General features: G+C 37.4%; 1 protein-coding gene across 1 annotated transcript in view; it reads right to left on the bottom strand.

Annotated features, from left to right (window-relative positions):
- The window catches only part of LOC120746869 (myosin heavy chain, clone 203-like), a 94,144-nt gene that overhangs the window by 11,291 nt on the left and 71,271 nt on the right, over window positions 1-11,582 (bottom strand). Inside the window, exons 12-15 of the mRNA XM_040052372.1 lie at window positions 10,900-11,016; window positions 10,520-10,633; window positions 10,278-10,394; window positions 9,029-9,142 (exon numbers count right to left, since the gene is read on the bottom strand). Of these exons, the coding sequence (XP_039908306.1) occupies window positions 9,029-9,142; window positions 10,278-10,394; window positions 10,520-10,633; window positions 10,900-11,016 (462 nt within the window). The remainder of the gene's footprint in view (window positions 1-9,028; window positions 9,143-10,277; window positions 10,395-10,519; window positions 10,634-10,899; window positions 11,017-11,582) is intronic.

Below are 11,582 nucleotides of genomic sequence, written 5' to 3'. Positions count from 1 at the left end.
ATGCTGGAAAAAAAAGTTGTTTTTTTTGCCATAGCAACTGCACGTTGTTTAACAAATCATCTTAGTAACTGAAATGCAAATATAAATTGTACATTTTAAAAACCTATGCACACGTTTGAAAACAACAAAGTAAAACAACTTGTAAAAACCCAGTTTTACCATTTGCCACAGCAGGTGCCCCCGATTTTCAGTAAGTGAATGTGTTTAATTGTAGGCGGGACATTACTGGATATTCTTGTGTAATTGCTACAGAATAATTTATGTAATACTTATATACTTATATTGCTACAGAAGAATATTTATTTTTATTATTTTACATTTACAATTTTTAGGCTTGTGATCTCTTAAGATCTCACTGTTTGGGTTTGTAAGGCCATGTTACTCCTAAATTTCTGTTTTGTTCAAGTACCAAAGTTCTAAGCTAATCGACCTCAGTGTTCTCCTTTTTTAAACATAAGAATCGATACAGAATCGATAAACGAATCGATAAAGATCGAATCGTTAAACAGAATCGATAATGGAATCAGAATCGTGAAAATCTTTAGCAATACCCATCTCTATTTAGCATAGCATCTTATTGCTATGTCATCTTAAATGTGTCATGTGATTGCTTTTCCATGACTACTTTATCCTTCCTCAAGCCAACCTGCAGCACTTGTGTAAATATTTCAACCCCCCAGCTCCCGGTAGGCTGAAAGGACAGCTTCAACTGTCTTGTGTTTTGAAAAATAATTATGCGCCCGCACCGCATGTTCTTTTTAGTAATGGTAACAGCATGGTAGTGATAGAAAAGTAAAAAGTTACATTACTAGTTACTGAAAGTAACAGCATTACTTTTAACCCCGTTATTCCCATCACTGCTATTCATTCATCTTCAACTTGTTGGTGACTTAGGCAGTTGTTCCCACATCATCGTGCCATTGTCAAATTGTCATTGTCAAACCTGTTGTCATTGATCGTGGACTTCAGGAAGACCAGGAAACATTTGACCCCTGTGTCAATCCAGGGGGTCAGTGTTGACATTGTGGAGGACTATAATTACCTTGGAGTACAACATTGACAATAAACTGGACTGGGCTAAAAACACCCACAGCACTTTACAGGAAGGGCCAGAGTCGTCTCTATTTTTTGAGGCGACTGAGGTCCTTCAACATCTGCCAGAAAATGCTCAGGATTTTCTATGAGTCTGTTGTGGCCAGTGCGATCCTCTATGCTGTTGCATGCTGGGGGAGCAGGCTGAGGGTCGCAGATGCCAACAGACTTGATAAACTGATCTGTAAGGCCAGTAATGTTGTGGGAATGGAGCTGGACTCCCTCAAGGTGGTGTCGGAGAGGCGGATGTTGTCCAAGATAAAGCCAATGTTGGATAACACCTCCCACCCACTCCATGACATGCTGGTCAGTCACAGGAGCACGTTCAGTGAGAGACTGAAATTACCGAAAAGCACCACTGAACGACACAGGAAATCTTTCCTGCCTGTGGCCATCTCCCTGTACAACGCATCCACTGTTTACTGCAACAGCTACACCCTTCTTGCACATGTTCTTTTTCAGCTATTTATTAATGAGTGACTTTTATGTATATATATGCCTGTATATATTGTGCTATTCTTAGTTAGTGTATTTTCTGTCTTTGTTAATGTTTGTTTATAATGGAGCACTGTAACGAAAAATATTTTCCCCTAGGGAACAATAAAGTATTCTGATTCTGATTCTGAAAATATACTGTTGCAGTCAAAGTGGATGAGTTCTGCCCAATGATTCAAAAATCAGTTGAACGCATGACTCCCCTGCTAACTCATTCCAGTTTTCTTCTAGGACAAATAGACTGGTTTTAAGTTGAATTTCACTAATATCCTTCCATAGACCATGGCACTGTTTCATGCACACAAAAGTGTTGTGGTTTTGAACATGGATTTATTTTCAGGTGCTTTTGTGACCATAGAACTATTTGTAATTTTTACCATTTTGTAATTGATTTGGATGTTTTTAAACACTTACGCTCACGGAGAAAAAAAATCATTCTGCTGTTGGAGATGGTCAAACATAGTAAGTGATAACAGTACTGCATTTATTTCAAATCAAAAATGGGAGAAACAACTCTGCAATCAAAAATCACTTCACAAACAGCCCTTATTATTCTGTCCATTTTCTGTCCCAGTCAGTGACAGTACAGTGAGGGTTTTCAGCAGCTCCGGGGACGTCCAAAAGCCAGCTGAATTCCACGGAAGATGTGCTCATAGTCAGGGACGCACCACGGCTTCCAGTGGAGCTCTTCCTCCAGCTGGGTGAAGGCCTCCTCCCGATGCTCGTACATCTCGGTGTCACGGTCTGGCTGGCAGACCGTGGGGAAATAGGGAAAGTGGACCCAGGCGCGGTGCTCTGTGTATAAACAGTGCGTTTATTTACAGTGATGGAAAAACTTGACAATAAATCCCGTGCTCTCCCGACTCCCGTGACGTGTCCTCTTCCCAGTGTTAGTGCTCCTGTCTCCTCTTCTCCGTGATGAGCACCCCGTGCTCGCTGCCCTCTCGTCTCTCGCTACAGGACCCTGACACTCGGAGTGTGCTGGGTCCATATCGTGGTCAGATTGTACTGTCACAATTTGCAGACATTTTTTTAATTAATTACTCAGGGACAGAATTATGGAGACAGACTCAATGATATAGACTTTCTTGACTGCAAAAAAGTTAAATCTGAAGAAGCTAGCTACTGTATAATAGCAGTGATTCATATTGAACACCATTACAGAAGAGTGAGCCAACTAGAAAAGTATGACTGTTTTTTTGAAGTATTTTTCAGAACCCTTGCAGAACTTGTGTCTGCATCTGTGTTGCAAGTCTCTAAGAAGAATAAAAAATATGAAAAATGAAAAATGCACTGTTTTATTGCTGAACTAAAGTATATGAATTTCATAATCAAAGCCTTAGGCGAAGTAGAACCTACAAACTAAGGAATGAGGAAACTTGGAAACTACAAGGAACAAAAAATAAAAAAAATATATATATACACAGCAAGATGGAGAAAGGCCAGGCCTGAGACAATATATAAGGAGGGAGAAGGCAAGAGGGGAGAACACAGATGGGGATAACTAACAAAATGCCTATGGAGGAACTAAAACTGGACGCCAAATAAAGGAAGAACACACACAGAACTAAAACAAGAAATTAATGATACTAAGAGAAAGATTACAACAAAGAAACAAACTGGAGACATGGCAGATTTCAAGGAAAGAGCGAAGACAGAAACTGGGGACCAGAGCAGATAAGAATATACCCGATAATACAAAGAAAATAAAAAAAATAAATAACAAAAGATAGCACTGAAAAAAAGATGATAACAAATATTACACAACTAGAACGATGACTAGAAGCTAAGATAGGAAACTCAGGTGCGCTGAGCACACAATGTCAAATTATGAGGACTAAAAGTTAATCTTGAGCAAATTATATCAAAACAAAAACATGACAACTACACAAAAACTGAAAACACGTGAAGAAAAAATATATCATGACAGAAACATCTCAAAACATTTCTCCAAAGATTTACTAAACGTATGACATATTCTGGTAGTTTTTCTTCTTACACTTTTTTCCCTTATTCATTTTACCATGCAAACTAGAGATAACCAAGAAAAGCATGCCAACGTCTGTGACTTGTGGATAAACTAATTATCATATAAACCGTTAAGCAACAGCACTGGTGACATTTTGAGGAAGTTGGAGCTTTGTGGATATCATTTAAAATTGAAGTTGAGACATAATTTCACAAATGTTATTGCTCACTCTGACATTTAACTTTTTAGGTTAATTGAGGTCCCTGTCAGGCAGCACTCTGTGTGACCGGTAGAGTTGCAGACACGCAGGCAGGACTGAACTTAACAAAGGTTTTATTTCAGAATCAGAATCACATTTATTGTATATGTATTAATAAACTAATAAACTATTAGCCTCTGTGTGATTCAGAGCACTAAAGAAAAAGCAAAATGATCCTAACTAGTTAAAATACCCCTAAACTAGTTAAATTAAATCATCTATGTCTAAATAACAGAGCTCTGAGACCTATACAATCCTTTAAAAAGAGTTTAATTAAAACACATAATGGTTTCATTAAATAAAACGCTATTAAACACACGTGAACTCATATGACCCCTGAACTTGCATGCACGTGCAAAAGTGGCTACTACAGGGGGACATGCACGCGTACACACACACACACACGCAGGGTGAAAGGGGAAGTGGGGGTGTGGGGGGAGCAAAAAAAGTGTAGGTATATTAGGGAAAGGGGAAGTGGTGAGGGGGGAAGGGGAAGTGGGGGGTGAGGGGTGGGGGCAAAAAAAGTATAGGTATATTACTACTGACATCTTATTAACATTGTTAGCACAATTTACTAAAATAAACATTTATATAAAAATAATATAGTGACGCGTAATGGAAAATTTCTATAATTCTCATTTAAAGAGTTTAAGTGCTTATACATATGCTTTGTTGTGGCACTGTAACAGTGAAATAGTTTCTAAAGCTAGATGAACTTATTTCAGCCTCAGTTGATGGAGAAGGCAACTCCCTTTGCATTTGCTGATAACGCCAAGGGCACAAAACAGCATGCCCATTGTTCCATTAGGTTTCATAGCGAGCCTTGTGATATGTGGTATGATCAGTTTGTGACTTCCTGCCTTTCTCCTTGGAGTGCTTAAAGGAGTGGGAGCACAACTCTGATTTCAGAGCTCTCCTGGCTGTATGAGTGTGATGTTTCATGTCTGTTTGCTTTCCTTTATGCAGTAATTAAATAGCTTGACCACAGCTGACCATGTCGCAGACAGTATTAATAGAGAATTCCACCACATAAGCTAAAATGTATACATAAATCTGCCTAAATGTCCACTGAACACTTACTATTGTGTGCAGGTAGCTAAAACTGGGTAAAACTGCTAAAATCCATCTAATCCCTCTGTCTTCTAAACACCGTACAAGGAAACAGTTCTATTAACTAAATGCAATGTTCCAAGTCATAGAAATTTCAAAGCAGAAGAGCATTAGTGCCCTTCTTCACCTGTATGCAAGGAGTAATGTGTGATACAAAGATAAATGTATTTGTAGATGTAGATGTCATTCATCACAAAGACAAATAAAGTGTGTGAACTAAAAAGCAGATAAAACTTTAAAAAGCAGAATTGAAGAGTCTTGCATTACATGTACCATTACACAACAATACAGATCTGTTGGATCAGATCATTGTTCGTGCTAACACGGAAACTTGCCAAACAATGATAATTTCAGCATCATTGAAATGATGTTGATTAAATGTGCCCCTTTCTTCCTCCAGCCTTTCCTGCCTTAGACATTGTCACATAATGTGGTAACTGAAATAAGAAGTAGAAAAGAATAATAATAATACTTAAGAGATTCACGTGAATAAAACGATCCTATAGAGATTTTACCGAGTTGTTCTTGGCAAACAATATGTGCTTGGCACCACAGTGCATTTGAAATTCTGATTTAAAAATCTGCAAGATAAAAAAATTAAAATGTTGTCCATACATTTCTAAACATCCCAGGATCCATGTGTGTGGGTTTGTAGGTCTGGTCTTGCAGTCTCAGCTAACTGCTCTGTTGTTTTACCCCTGCCACTTCCTTTCTGTGCTCCACTCGTGTATTGAACCATGCAGTATGCTTGTTCATCTTAACTGATATGATGGCTGACAGAAGCTTCCATGTGATACTGAATCAGGTTATTGGCTGGTAGTTGGATGGCAGTGGTCTCTTCTGGGTATTCTTGGAGATCAGGACTGTCTGGCCTGGTCTAATAGCGGTTCATTTATAGGCTAATAGGTTCATTTGTGCTGCCAGATGCTCTTGGAGTGCAGTCAGCTTCTTTAGCCAATAGGCATGAATCAGTTCAGGTCTCTGTGTTTATCACTGTCTATCAGTTTGATGTTCAGTGATCCACTAGCCAATAAAAATTGTTGTTATGTGTTCTGTCCTTCTCTCATATCCCTTTTCAGTATCCCTCCATCTCCAGCCTTGGTGGGGTTGGATCAGGAATCCTGTTCCCCTGCAACTCAGAGTACAGCTGGTTCATTCTCCTGCCTTCCATCTCTCCAGCCTTGACTCTCAAGCTAAGACTCCCAAATGTGCAAAGACTCCCAAATCTCTGAGAGTCTTTGCTTGGCAGTCTTCAAGCCCTCACTTATGGACAGCCTGCTGCCAATAGTTATAAAAATTCTCTACACACTGCCTTTATTTTGGCCAGTAGTGGGATCATTAGGCCTGTTCTAATCCCTTGTCCCTGTCTATACTTTCTTAGTCCAGTAGTCCACTTCTCAACATTGTGTCCTGGTTCCCCAACACCTGACAGGGACCTGAGGTGACATCCAAGCCAGTATGGCTTTATTTATCTCTCTCACTCATGTCTGACCTATACATAACAGGCTATGCTACTTTTAGTAGAAGGCCTCAGCATGGCTGTGGAGTGAAGGGAAAGCTACCAATAAAATAGGATTGTCAGTTCATGAGGTATTGTGGGTTGTTGTTGGGTTTTGTTTTGTGTTTTATTTTATTTTTTTCAAATCTGAGCTGATTTTCTGACTACTTTGACCTCATGTTCAATAATAAGCAAAACATTTATTTTGGCAAAACAGGTAGATCGATACAAAAAAAAAAAAAAAAAACGTACATAAATAAATCTCCCTTACCAAGAATGAGTAGAAAGTAAATTGTCCATCTAGGTCTGGAGAAAAAAAAACATCTGTACATACTGTCATGTAGCACTATGTACATACAGATGCACATCCACAGTGAGTGAGCACAAGAGGACTGGAGGACAATGACAAAAAGTCTTTTGTAAAAATTTTATTTATCTATTTTGTTACTAACATTTATCGTATGTGTTTGTTTTTGTGCAAACAATGCACGGTGTTATATTAATTCAACTGTGCAGGGACCCTGCTGCTGGTGTGTGGATGAACAGCTCCGGAGTGAATGGTTTTCAGCTGCATGTATAAACTATACTTTTTAACTATATTTTTCTTCTTTTTAACAAAAAAACCTTTTGCTTATTATGAATGTTCAAAAGAAAAATGTGTTGTTGTTAATTCCTAAATTAATAATGCATCTATTTTACAAATATACACATGTTAAGTAAATCCCATTTCCAACTCCTGTTTTAGGACCTCCCCTTGTTGCTCAGCTTCCTCTCTCTGCTGTTCATCTGTTTCCTGCTGCTGGACTTCCGTTATTTTATCTTCAAACTTGAGAGAGAAGGAAATATAAGAAGAGAGGTTAATCTGTAATGAATGACTACATAAGTTACAGCTGAGTACATTTATTTGCACAGTAGTCTCCCCCTGCTGGTCATTATAATTAATATAAGTTGAACAAACTTTGCTTAATTGGCTTCACTTTTCACACCCAGAACATAATTTGTTATAAATCCATGTTATGATGCATACGATTACAAGATGTATAACATTTAACTTGACTGTAAGATTCAAAGATGAAAAACTGCAGTGTAATACTGGGCTGTACAATAAAACAATACAGAGATAAACAGGTAATTTTATTGTTCTCATGGTCAATTCTAGGATGGTTTCATGACACTATCAATTCAAAATAAATGAATAAACTCTGAGTATAACTATATAACTTTTAGATCACTCTCAATACGTGTATGATAATGGTATTTACTATGACAGACAAATAACTAAAACAAAATAGAACAAACAAAAAAATTAGAAGGAAATAAAAAATTAGCTAGATCTCCTGCTACTGTTATGAGTGGCTGTGTGCAGACAGGAATAGGACCCAAGGTGCAGACTCCGGAGACAATCGTGAACTCAAAACAGCTTTAATGTAAAACTCAAATATAACATAACTGGAAAAAATCAAAATAAACGTAAACCGGAGGACTGACAGAACACACAGCTAGGTAAACGGTAGATCACGACACAGACACAAAGAAACACAGGGCTCAAATACACAGAGGGAGCAATCAGGGAATGGGTAACAGGAGGGAAACATAACTGGGGCAAATCAGGCCTAACGAGACAAGGGGAAGCAAAACCAGACACATTAACATCAGACATGGACTTTCAAAGTAAAACAGGAAACATAACACAGACTGAACAAAAGACACAGACTCACACGCAGGCACTACGACAGAGGGAACAGAGACGTGGGACCAGGGCAGACACAGACACTGACTAGACACGGGGATATAGCAACTAAGGACACACAGAGACGCGAACTAGACAAGGGGATACAGCTGACAGGGGAGACAGAGCAACTAGAGAAGACAGAGACATAAACCATAAGACAGAACTCAAAGAAACCAAAGACTAGAAATAATAAATAATAAACTCAAAAACCCTGGGTCAACGACCCAGGCATCCTAACAGCTACACGCAGGCACTTTTTATAGTATGCAAGCTGGCATGATTAAAAGGCCATTCTGACCCACAACCCTACTGTCTATGTCTAAGTAGTATAATATAAAAAAATGATGTAAAAATATAAAAGTAGTTAATAATTATGAATTGAACATACGTAAGTGGGTGGTGGGACCTACTATGTGTACAAATGACTGAGAGGCTGAAAAAAAGAGAAACAAAATTAAAAAAAATGTACAAATATAAAACCAATATATTTCCATGCACTTAAACAGAGAATAACTAAAATCACATTAAAGATAGTTTGATGAACTCCCAATTTGAATTTTTGTTATTTGAATACATTTGTCTTTCAGTGAAAAATCAGTAATGAAGACCTTGGTGAATGCATCTAATGAAAGATACAAACCTTTATGTCTTTGGTCTCAAGCTCCTTCATTCAGGAAGGATATCAGGACATCTGCTTCTATTTCCCACGCATCTGCTTTAATTTAGCTACTTCTTCATTTAACTGGGAGGGGAAGGTAAAATGGTACATTTGCATACAACATGATTACATACTGTGATGAGAAAAAAACGCATGTCAACTTTTTATTTATGTATAGAATATTAGACATTAAGTCTAAGGAACAAAATATGAACCTCTTTCTTGTCGGCTTCGAGCTTCATATTTATGGTCTGCAGCTCCTTCACATCTTGTTCTCTTCTATTTTTTTCAGCACGGACCTCCAAGAGTTCAGCCTCTAGATCGTTGACCTTCGAGAAAAGGAAAACAGAGTTATAATTAATAAAAGAGAAAAGCTTCTGTTACGGTACTGCGTAGGTTATCTATTTGTTCAGTTCAACTATGATAGGGAAAATATTTACCAACCAAAATGATGGAATAAAGCTGTTATTGTGTTCAGATTTTTAGACAAAATTGCAGTGGCCATCAAAAAATATAACAATAAAGGACAATGTCAACATTAAAAATATCAACATTAATTTTAAAAACAAAATATGTGGCGAACAGAGATCATTGGTTACAGAGAGAAATTATAACAGATTAATTAAAGCATGAGTTTAACACAGAATCAATATACAGAATATATGGTGTAATGGGCTTAATGAAATAATACTTAAAACTGAAAAAACTGAAGTAAATAACCTTTATACTGTTGGTTTCCAGCCCTTTCTTCAGTGTCTCTACAGTTATCTCAGCATCCTTCTTCTTCTGCTGCTGTTCCCTGAGCTGATGTTGAACTTCAGCTAGTTCATCATTCAGCTGGGAGGAGAGGGAAAATGGTAGAGATACATTTGCATACAACATAATTACAGAAGAAATGCATGTCAACTTTTTATTGTGCATTCGAATATTAGACATTAAGTCTAAGGAACAAAATATGAACCTCTTCTTGTCGGCTTCGAGCTTCATATTTATGTTCTGCAGCTCCTTCACATCTTGTTCTCTTCTATTTTTTCAGCACGGAGCTCCAAGAGTTCAGCCTCTAGATCGTTGACCTTGGAGAAAAGGAAAACAGAGTTATTCTTAATAAAAGAGAAAAGCTTCTGTTAGGTACTGCGTAGGTTATCTATTTGTTCAGTTCAGCTATGATAGGGAAAATATTTACCAACCAAAATGATGGAAATAAAGCTGTTATTGCGTTCAGATTTTAGACAAAATTGCAGTGGCCATCAAAACAATAATAACAATAAAGGACAATGTCACACATTAAAAATATCAACATTAATTTTAAAAACAAAATATGTGGCGAACAGAGATCATTGGTTACAGAGAGAAATTATAACAGATTAATAAAGCATGAGTTAACACAGAATCAATATAACAGAATATATGGTGTAATGGGCTAATGAAATAATACTTAAAACTGAAAAAACTGAAGTAAATAACCTTTGTACTGTTGGTTTCCAGCTCTTTCTTCAGTGTCTCTACAGTTATCTCAGCATCCTTCTTCTTCTGCTGCTGTTCCCTGAGCTGATTTCGAACTTCAGCTAGTTCATCATTCAGCTGTGAGGAGAGGGAAAATGGTAGAGATACATTTGCATACAACATAACTACAGAAGAAAATGCATGTCAACTTTTTATTGTGCATTCGAATAACAGACATTAAGTCTAAGGAACAAAATATGAACCTGTTTCTTCTCGGCTTCAAGCTTCCTATTTTTGGTCTGCAGCTCCTTCTCATCTTGTTCTCTTCTATTTTTCTCAGCACGGAGCTCCAAGAGTTCAGCCTCTTTTTCTTTTAACTCAGGGGAAAGAGAAACATTGAACACATTTAACTAAACAAATCAAATATTAAATATTTAACCTGATTATTTTAGTTTATGTAATTATTTTAAACATCAGTAATTATCTTCAAAAAGGACATTGAATAGAGAGAAACTGCAACTAAAATATAACATCTTCAAAAATGTTGGTATTTGAAGTAAAATTCAAACCTGAATGTATAAAATAAAAGATATAAGGTAAAAGGTTAATGTAATAATAAAAAGAAAAATGAAAATGAAGTTACCTCTTTATCGTTGGTCTCCACCTTTGTTTTCAGGGATTGCACGTCCATCTTAATATCCCTCCTCTTCTGCTCCTCTTTATTAAGTAGACGTTTTAGTGTTGATACTTCCTCATTCAGCTGAGTAAGGAGAAAAGATTTATGCTGTGGTGGTTTCAGGTTTTGAAATAAATGTTTTAACCACTATCTGCTGTGTACAGTGTTGGGAAGGTTACTTTTAAAATGTATTCCATTACAGAATACAGAATACATGCCCCCAAAATGTATTCTGTAACGTATTCCGTTACTTTACTCAATGACAGTAACGTATTCTGAATGCTTTGGATTACTTAATATATTATCATGCTTTTTACAACAACGTGAATGTACTATTGCTGTGTGATTTATTACTATTACTGAAGGTCCGCGACTCCGAACTGTAGTAAAGGGACCTCTGACTAATACGGCGGGGTCCCTGTCGGCTCGTAGCCGAAAATAGCTTTACTTTGTTTGTGTGGGTCAACTTTTCTTGCGAGAGACAGAGAGAGGCGTTGAAAGACTGCTCCAACGGAACTTATTGTTTTCGGAGGAAAACACGAACACGGTGTACAGTCGAGTCTTAATAGCTTACTTACAACTGGGCTCGTCAGGCACTCTTCTTGGCTGAAGTGGTTATTATTATATTTACATGCTTCCAGCTCCCGTTT

Source organism: Simochromis diagramma, unplaced genomic scaffold (assembly GCF_900408965.1).
Source record: "Simochromis diagramma unplaced genomic scaffold, fSimDia1.1 OVJJ01000365.1, whole genome shotgun sequence".
In the NCBI taxonomy this organism is placed as follows: Eukaryota; Metazoa; Chordata; class Actinopteri; order Cichliformes; family Cichlidae; genus Simochromis; species Simochromis diagramma.
The sequence above is the reverse complement of the archived record's forward strand: the minus strand, read 5'-3'. Positions and strand labels throughout refer to the sequence as shown.